General features: G+C 50.2%; 1 protein-coding gene across 4 annotated transcripts in view; it reads right to left on the bottom strand.

The window, feature by feature from the left end:
* Positions 1-333: 333 nt before the first annotated feature.
* SLC25A25 (solute carrier family 25 member 25) overlaps positions 334-19,181 on the bottom strand; it is a gene marked incomplete at its 5' end in the record, with an annotated part of 32,090 nt that continues 13,242 nt past the window's right edge. The window contains 10 exons of one of the 4 annotated variants that reach the window (XM_081151189.1): positions 334-2,410; positions 2,518-2,668; positions 3,207-3,374; positions 3,474-3,581; positions 3,914-4,066; positions 5,537-5,695; positions 6,827-6,938; positions 7,831-7,918; positions 8,009-8,135; positions 10,042-10,263. In XM_081151189.1, coding sequence (XP_081007315.1) covers positions 2,226-2,410; positions 2,518-2,668; positions 3,207-3,374; positions 3,474-3,581; positions 3,914-4,066; positions 5,537-5,695; positions 6,827-6,938; positions 7,831-7,918; positions 8,009-8,135; positions 10,042-10,200 — 1,410 coding nt within the window. In that variant the 3' untranslated portion in view covers positions 334-2,225. Of the gene's footprint in view, positions 2,411-2,517; positions 2,669-3,206; positions 3,375-3,473; positions 3,582-3,913; positions 4,067-5,536; positions 5,696-6,826; positions 6,939-7,830; positions 7,919-8,008; positions 8,136-10,041; positions 10,264-15,939; positions 16,159-19,181 lie in introns of those variants that run through there. The other 3 variants (XM_081151190.1, XM_081151191.1, XM_081151188.1) reach the window with 3 other exon arrangements.

A 19,181-nucleotide genomic window follows, 5' to 3' on the forward strand; every position in this document is an offset into this window, starting at 1 on the left:
GCAGGAACCAACTGGGAGGCTGGGGAGGGGCAGCCAGTGAGGTGAAGCTGGTGGTGGCTGGAGCTGCTTCAAGCAGGAGGGAGCAACCAGCTCTACCGGAGAGGAGCCAAATCAGAGGGCTGTGGGGGGACCACCAGACTCAGCAATCAGAGAGCACAGTAGTCTGGTCAGAGCACCCCAAATCCAACAAACACACATTCTAAAGAGGGAGCCTCTTCGAGAAACCCTGAGAGGGTGGCTTTGTTTTCTATGATGAAAAAAGTGGGTTCATTTTCTAACATGTGAACACCCCACCACCACCCAAGCCCAGATCAGAAAAATCAGGCTCCAACATCGGCTTTGAAACTTTATTTGAAGGCTGTTTTAAACGACAACTCCCAATTCTTTCCTAATTTGCTTTTTTGCAATTCCAGTTAGAACTGTGTGTGTGTGTATATATATATATATATATATAACAATAATTTTTGCATTGATCTTTGCATCCTGTTTAAATTGTCCTCACCGGGCCATTCTGGTGGAATGAAAAGTGCAACTGGAGGCTGCAGGCTGACCAGCGCTGCTGAGAGGCAGCAGGAGCGGGGCTGCAAGGAAGCAGTCCACTTCACAGGTGGCGTGGGGAGCTGGCCCCCCTCTCCTCTGGCCCCACCCCAAACTCACAGTGATAGGAACCTCGCTGCCTTGTCACTCAGAAAGAGTGAAATAAAGAATCCTGGTCCAAAAAAGGATTCGGACTTCCATCCTCAATGGAATTGAGGTTTCTCCCACTCGTCCCACCCCTAGTCAAACCCTCAGGTCCTAAGGCTTCCTGGGTGCACGCCCTGCCCCAACCTGCCAAAGGACACCTCTCTGTGATCAGGGGCTCCCCTCCTTGCCCCTTTCTTTGGAAAGATGTGGCGCCGGCGTGGGCAGTGACAGGAAGGCTGCTCCTACGTTCTCTCCTCACCCCACCTCTCGGGTACTGGGAAGGTACAATCAACCATAAACATAAATATGAATAAAAAATGAACTTGAAAATGACAGGCTATTAATTAAACAAATCTATAAAAATAGTTAGGACATAAATCTGTTCAAATAAATAGGAAATAAATAGGCTCCAAGCAGTGTACACGCTGCGTCAGTGGAATGTGAGGCTGGTCCCACTTTGCCCCAGCTGGGACTGGACGGAAACCCCCAGGGCGTTGGAAGCAGGCTTTAGTGCGTCAACCAAGCCGCCTTCTCGGGTTGTCTTCCCTCTGGAAGCACAGAACTTGCACATTTGTCCAGCTTGTCTTTCTGAACAAAACTCTTTTCTCAAAAATACATAATTAAGGCTGTTAACCCCTTTCCCTTCTCTCAGGGCACGCAGACATGGGGCAGAAACTGGCCTTCCCGTTACACCACCATGCCCCACTGCCCTCATGCCAGAGCGGGGACAGGGAGTTGGTCCTGAGCTGGTGCCAGTCCAGGCAGAGTCTGGAGCCAGCTCAGAGCACCAGGAGACCTCCAGCAGCACAGGGCACACGCCTCCCGGGAAGCCATGCGCCCGGGTGCCAGGCAGCCGAGGGTGGGGCCGGGCCTTGCCCCTGCATGCACAAGCGCATTGGTGCCCCTCCGCTGGTGGGCTCAGAGGAGGGTGAGCACACAGCCAGATTCCTCTTTCTCCTCTGCACAACCTAGCCAGAGGCGATGCTGTAGGTCGGGAAATCAGGGTGGTGAGCTCAGGTGGAAGCACCTTTCCCCATGGGCTCAGGGGAGAGGAGCGAGCGGGTCATGGGAGTAGGCTGGTAGCCCTCCTCCTACCATGTTAAAACAGCAGTGAGAAAGAAGCAAAGTGGGCATGGGACAGACACCCAGCAGGCCGGAGGGCAGGGGCCCATGGCACATGGTCTGGGTGGGAAGAGGAGATGAAAGAACTAAGCCGGCCTCCAAGCCCCGCTGTCTGGCAGGCACTACAGGAAACGCTCGGTCTCTACTGCGCAGAAGCCTGAGTCCTGCTGACCCCTGGACCCGAGGGATACCCACGGGTCTTCCCTGGAATGGACACGAGGGTCAGCCATGGTCAGCAGGACACACCCAGTGATTCTGCCAGCTCCCCCCACCCCTCCCTGCGGGTGCACCCCAGGGTTTTCACAGCTTGGCTTAAGTCAGCTTAGTGTTGGCACATTCACAGAATGAGATGGCTACACATCCCAGGGCTGCAGGCCCAGGATCAGCAAGTCCGCTAGGTGGGGCTGTCCTCCCTCCCATCACCGAGACTGCACGCCCAGGGTGATCTTCAGGTTCTCGTACACCACATAGCTGATGCTCACGGCTGGGATCACCTTCATGAAGTTGGGGGCCAGCCCCCGGTACAGGCCAAAGGCTCCCTCAGTCTGCAGGATCTGTTTGAAGAGGCTGCTCATGGTCACCTCCGGAGCGCCCTCAATGGAGGCTGCAGAGAGAAAGGTTGCCCATCAGAGGCCTTTCACTAACTTCTCCCTGGATCCCAATTTGCCCAGGGACAAAGGCCCCTGGGGACTGGCCTAGGACCAGCCTTACCTTGGGCCTGCATCCGGGTCCTGACCAGGGCCAGTGGGTAGCTGGCCAGCTGGCCACAGGTGCTGGACATGGTGCCACAGGCCAGGAGCACAAACACTCCAGGGTCTGCGCTGTTCACTGCATAGCGCTGCAGCCAGGCATTCTTGAGTGTCTGCAAGGGGAAAGGGTGCAGGGATGAGCCAAAGTGCCTGCAAGCTCCAAGGAGAGAGAGCTTGTGAAGCAAGGAGAGGCTGGGGGGTGGGGGAGGCAAAAATTACTGGATCCCATCACATGGGATCTATGAGGCCACTGTAACTTGATTCACTTGGCCTGGGCTGGCTGAGCGCCTGGTCTGCCTGCCCTTTGTTTCTGCTGTCACTGGGGATTCTGGGCAGACCAGGAAATGGGGATGAGGCAGAGGCAGCACCCCCTTCCCCAACAGAGAAACTGACTTGTCACTTGGAGTCTGCTGGGGGCCCAGTGAACCCCCAGGGCATTGTGCTCTGGAGATCTGGGTGCCAAGTCTCTGGGGGAGCAGAGGTGGGGGCTGCCATGAGACCCTTGCAATGAATGGATGAGTCTGAAGGAAAGAGACACTCTTTGGTGCCGTTCCTGTCCCACCCATCCCCAGTGGTTATCAGGCATGGAGACAGCAGGTGGGGACCTGGTGAGAAGGGGGTTTCAAGGTGCCTGCGCCCTTAGGGCCTCACCTCGTAGACAGCTAGGTCTATCCCAGCATAGGGGATGATCCCCAGCATGTTGGGAACATAGCCTTTGTAGAAGGCAGCCATGCCCTCTCTGGCCAGGATCTTCCTGGCACAGTCCAGCATGCCCGAGTACTGGCCTGTCTTGCGCAGGGCCATCCGGGTCTTCAGAACCTGCAGAACCCAACAGAAGCAACAAAGCATGAACACAGCTCACCCCTCAGCCTCATCCCCACACACACTGCCCACCCTAGGACCAAGGTGGTCTCTCACCTCCATCGGGTAGATGCTGCTCTGAGCGATGGCCCCTGCCAAGGACCCTGCCACAAGTCTCTCGTGAATCCTTAGAGTCTCCTGGTCACTCCCAACAAGACGCTTGATCTACATCAGGGAGCAAACAAACTGATACACCCGACACCAGTTCACCATCCCCTGGCCCACCCTTCCTCACGGAGCCAGTCAGGCTTAGCTGAGACATGGTGTCCCTGGCCCATTTGACACTTCCCAGAAATGGAAGGAGCTGGCCTACAGCGGAAATGGCAGCAGAGACAGGGTCAGACCCGGGCCTCCCACGTCCCACCTCACCCTGCTCTCCCTCAGGTACAGTGACTGGCTCCAGGTTCTAGGGCATCTGCAGAGCAGAGACCTCAGCCCAGGAGCAACTCAGCAGAAAGCTGCAAGTGACAACTCTTCCTGGGGAGCCGGGTCCTCACCTGCTCATAGGCCATGAATTTGATGGCCGACTCAGGGGCAATTTTGATGACATTGATGCCGTTGCCCCGCCAGAGTGACCTGGCCCCTCCCTCTCGAATCATCTGGGTGAACCCGCCCACGATGCACATGTTGTTGCTTCGGGAGGCGTGGACCTGAGGAGGGAAGAACAAGGGGTCAGAGAACTCAGGGGCCCCAGAGATGCCATCATCCGACAGAGAGCCTTTTCTCACTGGCCAACCATCACGGTCGACGGGCAGGCTCTTCCCTCTCGTATTCTGAAGACTAACTCAGCACTGTGAGACTCAAACAGGACCACTCTAAGTCCAGCTAGATCTCACCATGCACCTACTGTGTGCCAACACTGTGCTAAACTCCTCTGCAAGGGCTACTTTTTAAAATTAAAAAAACTGAACTGCCCTGGCTGGGTGGCTCAGTTGGTTGGAGCATTGTCCTGCACACCAAAAGGTTGTGGGTTTGATCCCTGGTTGGGGCGTACAGGGGAGGCAACCCATTGATGTTTCTCTTCTGTCTCTCCCCCTTCTGCTCTCTCTAAAAGCAATAAAAACATATCCTCGGGTGAGGATTTAGAAAAAAAAAAAAATTGAGCTTTTTATTATGGAAAAATTTCAAATATGTACAACAGTACAGAGATTTATATAATGAGCTCCCATGAACCCATGATCAGCTTCCACAATCATGAAACCACAGCCAATCCCTGTGCTTGCATGCCCCACCCCCACTGGGTTACTTTAAGGTACACAGCAGGGCTGTGTCATTTCGCCCGGGAGAAATGCTTTCAGTAGCTGCAGCATCCCTGGGAATTCGGTGAAGAGAACAAAACTGACAAGGAAGGCGACGTGTTAAAAAGCCCCTCCGGCTCAGAGGAATGAAGTCCTGGGGGTCAAGTGACTTGACCAAGATCACACAACTCTGAGGGTGAGCTGGGGCCAGATTCGAGGCCTAGAGCTCTTCTCCCTAACCCACTCCACTTCCCTGTTTCCCACAAGGAGGGGTCACATTCGTGATCAACAGGCTTCAAACCAAGGCGGGCCAGGAGGGCAAAGGGGGAAGGGAAAGGATGACGCCTCTTCTGAGCAGGAAAGTGCCAGAACAAACAAGGGACAAGGGGCAAATGGCCACTGCTCCTAAGATGCTAAAGTCCAACAGTGAACGCTTATGCAGATTGATTTTGAAACCCTGCCCCTGACGCTGGTCTAGCTTATCTCTCCTACGGTCATGGAGTCAGGCATTGGCAATGATAATGGTGTCTGGGCCAGGTGACCATCTGCTCACACCTTCCCCCATGTGACACCTACACAAGAAGTGTCCAAAGAAAGGTTCCTGCCACACTCCCATTCTCAATGGCTTTACCTGTTCACATTATGGCCCTGGAATGTGACCCCTGGCTTAAGGGCCTTGAATAAAATTAGATCAGCTATGTGCAAAAGGTCACCCAGGCCTGGATCTACTGTTGTCCTTGTCTGAGCAATAATTCCAATCTAATTTATTGGGACAGAAAAATATGGGCCCAAAGCAGGGCCCCAGACAAGGGAGGGGAGACCAACCCACTGAAGAACCCCAGGGTGGAAGCCAGGAGGTTTGGGGCCTGTTTTCCTGCGTACCTGCATGAGCACCTTGAGTCTGTCCAGGGGAGCTGTGCAGGTTCTGGATACAGCCCCGGCCCCACCTCCAGCCACGAGGTGTCTCCACCACATCCCCGTCTGCCTCTCCTCCACTGTGAACTCATCGGGGACCGTCAGATTCTCACCTACATCAAAGATCTACGAGGAAGACCAACAAAGATCAAACAGGCAGGCCCTAACACTTGTGGCAGAGCTGCTGGTGGACAGCTAGATCCACCACCTTCCACCATCTAGAAGGGGCCACCCAGGTGGTGAGAACACCAAGGACTTTGGGTGGGAAACTGATGCACCAGCCCAGCCCTCCTCCATGTGAAGGTGGCAAAGCTCTGGTCCCTGTCTGTGGACTTGGAGAGGCCCAGGAATGGAATGTGAGAGCACAGCTGGAAGAAAGCAGTTCCAAAACCCCGCAGACAGTGGTTCAGTTATTGCAAGGCAGCTCTTGCGAGAACAGCTGACACAGGCATTTCAGCTGAGGATCACCAGGCTGGCTGTACTGAAGCGATCAAGCCAAGGGTGAACATTCTCCTGAAACTTGATGCGTAACCAGATCACACTCACTGGCAGAACATTATGTAAGGCCTTAGCAAATATGAGAGGGTGCAATGCCTGCGTATCACCCTCTCTTCTGGGTGGCATCCTGGCTGGTCAGACAGAGTCAGCTCGTCTATGACCTGCGGCTCCAAGCCAGACCCAGGGTCAGCAGTCCACATAATTTCACCCAACAAAGATGCCAGGTGTCCCCTGAGGGTGAGGCACTGGTCTGGGCACTGCAGGAGACTGACCAGGAGGAGCACCTTGGCCTCCCTTCCTGGAGTTGACAGCCTAGGGTGGGTCAGACTAAAATCGAGGGGATGCTCAGCAAGGACCAGCAAAGAGGGACACATCCTCCATGAAGGAGGCTCAAGGGCAGGGGAGTCAATGTGGACACTACCAGTGAGGGTGCAGATCTGTATTTCCCAATGACAGCTCTGACGGGGTGTTTAAAGTGGGCCTTGAAGAACAGGCAGCCTGTGGGGACAGGAGGGCACTGCTGGCAGAGGAACCCCGTGTTTGGGGAATGGTCAGGCCATTCAGGTGTGCGAGCGTCTGGGAAATGGAGGGGGCATGTGGAGGGCTTTGTGGGGCTGGCAGAGGAGTAGACAGTCTTGCTACTGTACGGGAGGTAAGCTGGGCCCCCCACCCCTTGGATGGGGACTGATGCTGGGCAAAGGGGACCCTGTGAACAGACAAGGGGGAAACTGCCTTCGGGCTCTGGGAGAGAGGGCTCACCGTGGAATGCTTCCAGTACAGAATGATCTCGGGGATGTTTTCCACTGGATGCAGGAGGTGGTAGTCTCTCCACTCGTTCCAGTCGATGGTCATCGTGCCATTTTTATCCATGCTGCAAGAGAAACACAGGTGCCCACTGTAAACAGGCCCCATCTGTCAGCCACACTTCCCTCCTCCAGGTGAGGCACAGGCAGGCACATGGCCACCGAGGACACCACGAGGGTGCCTCTGCCCCAGGAGACAAGGCAAGGTGGCTCCGCACTTCACTTTGCACAAGAATGGGATATAATGACACAAGAACCACATTCCGATCAGGCACAAAGGTTAAGGAGGGAGGCAGTCACCAGGGTGACACGGATACTTACTAGGTTACAGGGCCCCAGAAATGGCCCGTTCGTATTCTGACAGACAGACAAAGGAGGATGCACAGGAGAGAGGAGAGACAGTACAAATAAGTGCTCCGAGCAGATGTCAGTGAGGCACGCACAGCATAGCACAGGACACGCCCCGCAGAGCCCGAGCAGCCCAGGAGGCTGCTGTCCTGACCAGCGGGCTTTGGGCCCAAGGGACCTGGAGAGGCTCTGCCAGGAGGATGCTGCTCCTAGGGACATTCTGTGCGACCTCCCTGCACAGCAGCAGCCACGCCATCCCCCAGGAACACCGCCACCTTCGACCTGTCTTTCGGGGCAGCACCTGATTATGGTGTTAAGCCCACCTAAGTGGAGGGCTGATGAGGCAGAGAAGGGCATCCCCTGCTAGCCTCTCACCTACTTGATGCCCCCCGCCTAGTCCTTTCTCCCTGAGGGTCACTGGTGGACAGGCACATTTCCAGGTGGGACCTGGCACCTGGGGAGGGGTTACTTATTCATCCCTTCAAACCACCAGAAGCCAAAGTTCGGAGAACAGGGTCAGTACGGTGGATGACACCAGAGTTAGTCCAGGGACGTTTCTTTCGTCACACTGAGTTTCGTTAGGCCAAACACAGGGACCAGCTAAGCACTCACCTCTTGAGAATTTTCTCTGCCTGCTGTTCAGATATCTTGACCCCCAGGTCCCGCAGGGACTGCATGATCTCCTGAGAGTCGATGCGTCCTGCAACGATAGAGGCTGTGAGCTGTGAGCTGGGCGGTGGGGAACCCAAGACAGGGCCGGCCACTGGCTCGAGAGGCAACGCTCACTCACCATCATTCTTTTTGTCCAAACTCTTGAACACCAGCCTCAGTTTCTTCTCATGATCCTGGAGATAATGGACGAACTCTTCAAAGTCTAGTTGCCCATCAAGGTCTTTATCACCAGCTTGTACAATTTTCTATGAAACAAAAGTAAGGTTTTGTCCTTTAGCTCATGCACCAGCTTGTCCCTTGTGGAGCCCTGTCCCCAGGAAACAACTGCATTAACCCGTGAGCAGAGGTGGCCCTAATGACCCAAGAGGCTTCCCCTGCTACAGTCCCTAAGCCATCACTTGGATCCCCAAGGACTGGCCAGAACCCAAGAACCCACCTTGCTTTTCTTACAAGCAAAGAGAAAAAGGTATTACCCCCACCTCCCACCCCAGGGGCCCTTTAGGCAGAGGCCAGCAGTGGCAGGCTTGGTGAGTTCTCATTCCAAGTGTTTTAAAGCCCAACTTGTCATACCGCCAGGGTCAGCTGCTTGGCTCCCCTGCAGTGCTATCCCTGGCGCCAGGCCTCAGCCCACATGCTCTCAGCCCAAATGTGGATGGCCTTGGAGTTCCAGATTCCACCAGGAACTCTGCAGCTTGCTCTTTTTAATCCCTACAAGTGGCAGTGGCCCAGAACAATCGGTGGCCAGGGTGAAGGTATGGGGCAGAGCTGGCCCCTGCCAATGCCTGCTTGGCAGAAATACAGTCAAAGAGAACTCAGGAGGCTGGAGAAGCAGTAAGAGCTACAGGGAACTATTCCTGGGCATGTGCTTGATGGCACACCAGTCTCTGACCTCAGGGGAGCCAGATGACATAACCAACCTCAGCTCCCTCAGCAGGCACTGTACAGTAGGGGAGCTCTACTTAGCTTAGTGACCCGAGAGGCTTGAAGAGACCCTGAGGTCCTAAGCCGTGGGTCCTGCTAAATGCATTATCTCTAGTAACCTGCTGAATTCTCATAAGCAGCTCTAGGAAGTAGGCACTATCATATCCCTCATTTTACAGAGAAGGAAACAGAAGCTCAGAGAGGTTAAGTCATTTATCCTAGCTCACACAGCTAGGGAAGTGATGGGTGGGCCTCAAGCCAGGCTTGTTGGACTCCAAAGCAGCCTCCCTAAAGATCCTGCTGCCATTCTAAAGGTTAATCTTAAGAAGGTGGGGACATACATGAGTCACTCCAACCCAGCAACACCCCACAACTAGGAACAAAAATCTCCTAAGGAAAATGGTTATAGTCTTCTTGTGTTGACCAATTCTCTCAGCGAGAATTCACTCACTATCCACAAACCAATATGGGTTTCCAAGTCTTCTGACCAGTGGGTTTGGAAATTGACAGACTACTGGCAAGCTGGTGTTCTCCAATGATTACGATCAGCCACTCTCTAAACCACCTGGTGGCTCTTTGTGATTGCTCTGTCACCAAGGGTGCTAGGAGGAGGCCTGGGCAGATGCCATGTCACCTAACACAATCCCAAGAACAACGCAGTGGGTGTGGCTGGAATGTGAGACCAATACTGGTATTTTATCTACTATCTGAAGTTATGTTAACTTCCTGCAGACACTGTGCTCTCAGCCAAGAATTACGTATGGGGTTGTCACTGCAGATTTATGGTAAGAGCGGAAATAGAATCTACATGCCGTTCAGGGCGGGGGTGAATGGTAGGCACGAAGCTCTTTGGTATCTGGCTGCTCTGCCACCAAGGTGAACCACAGGCTTATTGGGGTGAGTGACCTATGATACTGCTTCCACCTCCAGCTCAGAGAAATAGCCCCACAGCAGCTGGACTATTCCTCCCTTCTCAGGATCCCCCCTACCATTCCTCAGCAAGAGAATTCCTTTCCATTTCTTCCAAAAGTGCCTTCCCTATAATTCAAGTCACAGGAAAGCCAGTCATTCCCATGAAGTAGCCCTTTCACAGGCTATTGCCACATGACAACCGTGGGAAAAACTCGCCCATTTCACGGGTATCCCCCTACCAGCACTCGTTCATTCACTCAGCCAACACTGATGAAATGCCCGCTGCCTTCCCTGGCCTAGCATGACCCCCATACACACCTGCTTCCACTGGCGGAAGGTGGAGAACTCCTGGGAGGGGATAAAGACACTGAGTTTGAAGATGGACTTCAGCTCAGAGGGAAGCCCCTTGGACTCGAAGTACTGGAACTCGGTCTGAGCCTCCCCGATGAGCGGTACATACAGGCACAGGCAGAGCATGCTGAGAGGGAGAGCCGGGGCTCAGCGGCCACCCGCCACAGGAGCAGTTCTGGCAGCGTGGAGAATGGGGAATGCTGCCGGCAAACTTGCGCAAGATATACTGGGGCACAGCTGTCGTAGGCTGCTCAAGCCCCGCCCTTTTACTTAATTGAAAAAATCCCTCCCACTCTAAGTCCTGCCAACAGCCAATCAGCACAGAGCCCTGGATTGCACAAGAGGAGGTATAAAGATCAGGACTGACGTCACTCGCTCCCCAAGTTAACTCTTCCAAGACAGACAGAGTCCAAACAAACCTCATCCCCAGGCCGCATACCCCTCCAAATGAACAAATAGCCTTTAGCCTGTTTCTCCACAAGGTCCCAAACACGTCACACAATATGGTGATCTTCCTCTCCTTAGGCAATCATTCCCAACAGAAAAATAAGTGGATGTAGAGATTGAATCAATGCTTACTGACGAGGCCCCATTTTAGCTGCGAGAGTATAAGGGGGGGGTGGGATGGTTGAGGGCCAGGTCCCCAGTCATCCATGAAGTGGCCACACCGTGGGCTCATTCATCCGCAGGGAAGCTGCCCCAGCTGGCTGAGCCCTCGATTCAGGCTACCTTGGCTACACGGCCCCCTAGGCACAGTTCTGACCAGGTCCAGTGCCTTTTCCAGGCCACTCCACTAGGTGAGCACCTCAAGAACCCACCCATTCCCCTGCAGGATTCTCCAGGGAATCCCATAGCACTGAGGCGCTGACATGATGGGGACAGGAAGAGGACACTGTAGGCTTAAAGGTCGTTGTACTAAGGGACTCCCCAGCAGCATCAATCTGGGGTCAGCCAGGGCCTCACCTAAGACCCACAGAGGTAGTCTTCAGAGCCATGTTCACTCAGAACACTTGACAGGTCAGTACAGCTGTAGCTTTCTAGCCTAGAACTGTGCTGCTCAACATGGAAACGGTTAAACTTTAAATTAGCTGAAATAAAATGAAAAATTTAGTTCCTTGGTGGCACGGCCAAAGCTCAGGTATTCCATAGCCACATGGACTCAACTGAGCATGTCCACACTGAGCATGCCCACCATCACAGAAAGTTCCCCTGGGCAATGCTGCTCTAGGAGGTCCCTTTGAGTTGAGGGTGAGAGAAGATATCAGGTCCTGGAAAGTCAAGATTTGATCTTTATTTCAGGGTGATCCTCTCCATGCCAGCCTGCAACCGCCACCTCATTCCTTCCCCACAGAAAGTGTCAGAGATTCATGCTGCGGAGGAAGAGCCCGTCACAAAGATGAAATGAAAGTCAGTCTCGCTTGCTCCTGCTACGAAGTACCACTTCCTAATATAGTCCAAATCGCACTACCAGGAGGGATAAGAATGGGGGGCTATCATTTGGGGATCAAGAAAAGTAAAAGGAATTTCTTAATTTGCTAAAAAGCTTTTTGCGAAGAACATGAAAAAAGGATTTTAAAATAAGATGATGATGAAGCTTACGGAGTATAACATAAAACAGATTTTATCAACTTATATGACATTTCTGCCCTTCTAAAAGATCTGATGACGAGCCTATATAAACGAGTCTTGGGCTTCACTAGGGTGGATCCCACAAGCTATTCAGAGGCAGCTCAGGACTGTCCAGGTAGATTTCCACTTAAATCATCTGACACTCAACTGTCTCTTAAACTGTCCAATCCAGAATGTTCGGCTTTGGGGCTATTTTTATCTCTATTGTTGGGATGCTTGAACGCTGGAGGCTATTGTTTCAAACATTTGTACCTCCTGGTGTAGAAGGAGCCCTTGCCTTGATCACGGAAGGTGCTGGATATAAGTAGTTCCTGAATAAATGAATCAGGCCTGGCAGGCCTTAAGACCCCAATTCCATCCACCTCAACAAAATAATGTATTTTTATTTTTAAAGGAGGTTCGCATTTATAAACAAAAGGGCTGAATTTCAAAATGCTGATGTTCCTTTGTTAATTTATTCACATTTGCTTCTGAAACAAAAATAAATTACTCAGATCTGTTGAAATGTCGCATTTCAATGATGACTGCAGTTCTTCCAAAATGGCAAATATTTTGACTGAATAAATTGTCAGCTGGAGATGTTAATTTCCTAATAAAATGTATTTTTTGCCCAGCAGGCCATGGCTCAGTGGTTGACCTAGGGATCCAGGAGATCGCAGCTCGATTCCCAGTCAGAGCACATGCCTGGGTTGCAGGTGTGATCTCCAGTTGGGGGCGTGCAGGAGGCAGCCAATCAATGACAACTCTCTAATCATTGATGTTTCTATCTTTCTCCCTTCCTCCCTCTGAAATCAATAAAGATATAATTTTTTAAATGTATTTTTCATATAATTTTGGTAACTGTACCATTGAGTTTTTTCTTTTTGTACCATTGAGTTTTATGATGTATTTACAAGACAAATCTGAGAAGAGATTTGAAAACAATACCAAATAAAAGTGAAATCTATATTCAATGTGTAAGAAAAAAAATTAAAACATTCAGCAAATAAGAGCAACTATTTTAAAGAAAAACTAGAATAGAATTTCCCTGGTTATAACAAAGCTCATTGCTTTACAGACCAACGGTCTCAGGAAATATTCTCTGAAAAGTCTGGCATGTTTGCCAAGATGTTACTTTACAATGTTAACATTAATTCTATTCCAATGTTAATTTTCAAAAGGGGTTGTAACTGTAAGCCAATCTCCAGGCACCTAGTGTCCAAAGTAAATGCTTCATCCTTGGAATTATAGACAGAGGGCCCAAAGGGGCTCTGCAGTCACCCCTTAATCTCTGAGATGAGCAAACAGGTCAGGAGAGGTTGACCAGGCCCCAGGTCTTGTTACAACAGCCATTTAACAGCACCTAAATCAAACCCGACACTGCCAAAAGATCTGAAATTAGTTTCCAAAGAACTCTTGTCAGGCTGACACTGAGAACTACTGTAAGCAGCACCTCAAATTGGAAGGTGGCGGGTGTGTGGGAACAGTGTAACCCGACCAAGTTTAAGCTTAGTCTTGGCTAAAACACAACAAATGAATCCGTGTTACTGCTTCTGAACACATATAAGAAATACAAATGAGGAAGACTAAGGGCTCATGCTCATTCCTGATGTCTCACCCCAGCTCAGGCTCTTTAAGATCCCATATCTAGCTGTCTCTCCCCCTCCTGCCATCTACCAGTCTTTTCTGCTCTCTTATTCTAATTTTGTGACCCAGATCTACTTTTGTTTCTTCTCTGAAACAATTAACATTCAGGAACAATGACAGCAACTCTAGGTTCCTTCAAATTTAGTGGTATCAGATTTCATCAACTCCGTACAGTAGTTCCTCCCAGAGCATCCTGCCACCCCAAATCGGCCAATGCCACCACCAGCTTTCCTTGTTCTACCACTCTGCTTCATGCCAATAAAACAGGTGCTTCCTGAATGTGCCAAAATACCATGAGTAAGGCCAGGGCAGGCAGACTACCTTAGGGAGTGCAGCATTAGGTCATAAAGTATTCCCCCTCCTCTGCAATGACTCAGACCAAGCCAAAATATTAATATGCAAAGGAGCCTTGCCAGCATCCGGCTGCTCTAGCCCCGCCCACCCCTACAGCTCTGGAACCTCATTTGCCTCTGTGGCTACAGTGTCATTTGATGATCAGGTTGCCATGACAGCCCAATGTAGCTGAAACCTGCCTACACTTGGCAATCAGCCACACAATAAGCAAAATTATGCGGGCTTCGGAGAAGACAGCCCCTCAGGATCTGGAGGGCACCTCCCACTCCAGACTAAGGGCTTTCTACTCGACAGCAGACTCACTGTCAGCTGAAGATAAAGGGGAAACAAGGACAGTCTCTAGAATAAAAGCTCGCAGGGAACTGACTCACTAGCAGACATATTTAGATAGGAAGTGAGAGCCAAACAAAGTCGTGCTGCTGGCAAACTGAGAAGCCTGAGAACCAACCTGAACTTCTCTCTAAGGTTTCCATAATGTTTGGGGAGCCTACTCCTGAGAGAAATGGGGAGGCCAGGCCCCATTAGCCAGTGATCACAAACCCCAAAGCCTACCTTTAAGGGTACCTGCACTGGGAAAGGACACAGGCTGCAGAAACGCTACTACTATTCCAATACTCAGTTTACCTGCTTTTAAAAGAGTCCGCACCATCCAGATATGTTTGCTTTTTTGCTTCAAACCAAACAGGCTGATTCACCCCCCTCTTGGCCCCCCCAAGCCAGCTGATCTGTCTCCCTCCTGAGGCAGTGAAAGGTGTGCATCTCAGGTTCAGTCCTCCTCAATCCTGACTCTGCAGGCCAGGAACTAAGCTGTTCAGAACAGAAAGTCCCAATGCAAGGCCACCCTGGGAGAGGGCTGGCAAGAGGTGCCAGTATGAGTCTACAAAATGGAGCAATTAATTATTAAAGTCAAAAGTAGGTGACTTTAAAAGGGAGCCAGCCAACTCCTTAATTCCTTAGTCACAAGGCAAGCTGGTCTGTAGATAAATGTTCCTCAGAAAAGATAGTGCCACAGCCATTTTTGAGCTCATCTAAAACAATCAAAAGGCAGAAAGTGACACCTCTCAGAGCATATCCCAGGAATAATACAGATGCAGAGATCACTGCCCACCTGGAGCTCATCACAGTCTAAGGGTTCTTCTCAATGCTTAATCTTAAAAGACTGCGAGTAAGTTGTTGCATCAAAGGTCCCTCCCACTTAACAATGGAAAAAGGAACATTTATTTATTATAAATGTAGCAATTGAACAAACATTTTTTTAGGAATCTACAACATGCCAGACACAGGGCAGATTCTCCTTCTCTAGTTGGTTTTTATTCTAAGAAAGGAGAAAAGATTCAAAATAACCAAAGCTCAGGAAGTGAGCAAGGTCACTCCTACTGCAGGCAGGAGAAATCTCCGCTGGACGGCACCTCCGTTCTCACCCTAAGAACTCCGCTGGTCCCATTAGAAACTGCTTTCTTAAGGGAAAGTGAGACAATGCAGGGCGAAGTTCCAGACAGATTAGGGAGAAATCTCACCTCCACCCCTCAATTGTTTAACCCTGGGCAAATTACTTAACCTTTCTGCACCTCAGTTTCTCATCTACAAAATGGGGGCACCACTTACCCTGGCTCTTGTGTAGATCAGATGAGATAACCCACGCTCAGGGCACGAGATGGACGGAAGGCCCTGGCACTCAACAGACCCGCAGAACCAAGAGAGGCACAGGCCCCTGCACCAGGAAACTCCAGCCTCTCCTCTGACCACTCCCTTCCTCTCAGACCCAAAGGCCCTCTGCCCGCCAAGGCAAGGGGTCTGACCTTTGGGGCGCAGGGCAGGCTGGCTCTGCCCAGCTCCAGGCTGTTGGGTTCAACTTTGAAGGTCCACTGTGTTGCTGGTTTAGCTCAGTCCTCCCTGAATTGTTCAGATAGGCTAGGCCATAAGACACATTGTAATCGTTTGTCCTTTACTTTCAAATGGCTTTCTGGGGCCATTTGAAATGGCAAATCTTCTATTCCATTCAACCTTCCTTCCCCTAATGTCCACACTGAAGTGGCCATAATAGGGTATTAACAGGGTAATAAAGCTTTCACAGTGGCCACAGAAAGATTCTGGGCTGAAGGTCTGGGTCTCTTTATTGTCTAACACTTCTTCCCGGCCCCCAACACCAACCTAATGGATTTATAAGTCCTCTCTTCTTCCCCACACTCCTTTTTTTCAGGAAAATGTTCCTAGGCCAGTCCCTAAACTAGGAGGTCCTCTTGAGGTTGCCATTACCTTAGGAAACTGCTCTGCAGGTCCAACCACCAGCAAAATGGTGGGTCTCTTTTCCGTGGCCTCAGCCCTGCCGTCTTGTTTCCCCAAAAAGCTGGACATCTGGTCTCCCCGAGCAGGAGCTGGGGTGCCTCTGACTTCGTTATCGTTCCCCTCTTTGGAGCCTTGGCACCCAGCCCTAGGGAAAAAGCTAGACAGAAAATGCCACAGCATCTGCAACATCACGGCTTTCTCCCAGCGTCGCTGACGGTGACTGGTCACTTTGGAGGAGGAATGTGACCACAATACCAAGGGTCGCTGGCTACACGGCTGCTGGGAAGACCAGCCTGGGGAGCTGTGAGGCTGGACGCTCTGCATGCAGTGGCTGTTTCCTGCGCTTTCAAATTTGCTAGCACTGCTGTCGTGCCTGGCCTGAGAAACAGCTCACTCTTGGGGAGCCCCGCCGGGTGGCTGGCAACGAGCAGAGAGCAGCTGGAGCTTCTTCAATAAAAACTCACTTCTGCAGGTGGATGGTTAGCAAATGTTTGGCTTTTTAAAAAAAGGAAAAAGCCGTAGCCCAACAGACCTCTCCCGGAGGCAGAAGCAACTTCAAGCTCCCAATTATTCAACTGTCCTCGCTCAACTAATGATCATCACACGAGCGAGAACCTGAGCACCCAGTCTGCATTCGCACTGCAGCAGGGCGCGGCCAATCGCCTCCGCCGACACTACCAAGTTCATTATCCCAGCCGGCAGCATCCCTCCAATGGCCGCGGCCGCCTCCCTGCCCTTCTGCAGGGAGGAGCCAGGGCACCTCCAGATGAGCTTCCAGGCTCACTGAAAGCGCCCCGCGCTGGCTGCTGGCTCATCCGCAGGAGCCCACCGTCCTCTCCACCTCGGTTACTTCTGGGATCACATTCACCATCAAGTTTTACATGACCAAGAGTCCCTGGCAACACTTTTCCTTGTTCCGCGATCCCATTCTCTCCATCCATGTGTGACACGATGCACGCCACATCACAGCTGCTACTTCTCCCATGTCTCCCCGTACATGGTGAGCTGCCTGGGGACAGGGGCCAAGTGACAGAGCTTTCTACCCCTAGCACCCAGAACAGGTACAGATTAAGTCTGCAGACTGAACTGAGTACTTATTATGAATACAAGGGAATTAATCTTTGCTTATTTGGTTCTTAATTTACTAGCAGACACACGCAGGGACCAACTACTGCTATCCCTCACAAAGGTGACCCTTCGATACAGTGTTCATAACCATTGTTTTAAAAACACAAACATGAGAAAAGTTTGATCAATTATGCTGGGAAGAGTATGGGGAACTGTACACCCTCGTATACTGTTATGAGCATGTACATCAGTACAACCTCTCTGAACAGCAATTTAGTCACAGCTACCAACACTTCAAAAGTACAAACTCTTTGACACAGCAATTCCACTCTAAGCAAGTCATCCTACAGATATATTTGCACATGTGAGATTACATATACATGTATATGATATATGTGTGACATATATATATGTGGTCAAACATAAGGATACTTTTTGCAGCCTTGTTTATAATTGCACAAGTTTGGAAACAACTTAAAGTCCTCTAAAAGGGGAGTGGATACATAAATCATGGCACATCCATACAGTGGAACCCTGTGCAGCTGTCCAAAAGAATAAGGCAGCTCTATACCTACTTTGTAAAAAATAGTGTAAGTGGAACAACTTCAAAATGGAGGCGGAGCTGCCATCCCAGGGTAACTGCTTACTCCTCAAACCTTTGTAATGGTAAAATTGGGCACATTAACCTTTGGACTGGGCCTAAAGTAATACCGTTTTCCGAACAACTGCTTGTTATGGCTACCAGACAGAAAATTAAAGACATCCCTAGAATTAGCACTATACTTATCTGAGGTACAGAAGTTCCTTCCTTGGCTTATTAGCACCCATAGAAACTCCTTCCTTCTATTCATGTAATTATGCTCTTTCCCTTTCTCATAAATACCCTTTGCTTTTACCTCCTAATCGGGTCACTATTGGGTTTCTGCCTGAATTAGTGCTTCCTGAATAGCTGTTCTTTTAGATCTCAAATAAACACTTGTTGCCTCACACTTTGGCCTTTTATTTTTAAGTTACCACTCTTATGGAATGATTTGAAAACATCCTGCTAAATGAATAAAGCAAGATGCAGAAGAAAGGGGATAGTATGCTGCCATTTATTTCTAAGCTTGTATATGCGAAGAGTATCTCTGGAAAGACACTAACATTGAAGAGGTGGTTTGGGGCAGGGAGGAAACTTGGGGGTTTGAAGGGAGAAAGGCAGAACATTCTCATATCATGTGAAAACAAATCATGAGCATGTATGACCAGGCATACACACATACATTCAATTATTTAAAAAGAAAACACAAGAAGGGACATCAAGTTGGCCAAAGTAAGAATGACCTTATTGCCCTAGCCGGTTCGGCTCAATGGTTAGAGAGTCGGCCTGTGGACTGAAGGGTCCTGGGTTCGATTCCGGGCAAGAGCACGGACCTCGGTTGCAGGCTCGTTCCCCAGCCCTGGTTGGGACATGTGCGGGAGGCAACCAATCAATGTGTCTCTCTCACATCAATGTTTCTTTCTCTCTCTACCCCTTTCACTCTCTCTGAAAAGCAACAGAAAAAATATCCTCGGGTGAGGATTAAAAAGAAAAAGAAAAAGAATGACCTAATCTGGAAGCAGTTTTGTATGTTAATTAAATGCACAGTCTTTGGAGCCAGACCCCACTTTCAAGTCCTGGCCATGACTTACTAGCTGTGTGATCTTGGTCAAGTTACTTTTACCTCTTTGTGCTTTAATATCCTTATGTGCAAAATTAGAATAGTAACAGAACCATATTGTTACTTCATAGAGTTGGTTAGAGACTAAATTAGATAATATGTTAAAAGCTCTTAGAATCTCAGTGACCAAAAGTAACCACACTCCCCAATAACTTTAATTTAAAAATTAAATTTAAAAAAAAGAAGAAAAAAGTAACTACATAAATGGTCTGAACATAAAAATTCCTAACTGGAAATGCCATGGCGAGTAATCACATCCCAGGACTACAGCTTCCTTAGCAAAGATTAAGCTTGAGCGAGCTCTGTCCATTGTTCTTATGCATCTCGATAACATACCTTTGAAATATCAGAGTAATTTTCTTTTCCAGACCCCTTGGAGGCACAACCACTGGCACCAGAGCACAAAACCACAGAACCCCTCGTCATCTGGTTGCCCCATACTAT

The sequence above is a fragment of the Miniopterus schreibersii genome, assembly GCF_964146895.1.
Source record: "Miniopterus schreibersii genome assembly, chromosome: 11".
NCBI lineage: Eukaryota > Metazoa > Chordata > Mammalia > Chiroptera > Miniopteridae > Miniopterus > Miniopterus schreibersii.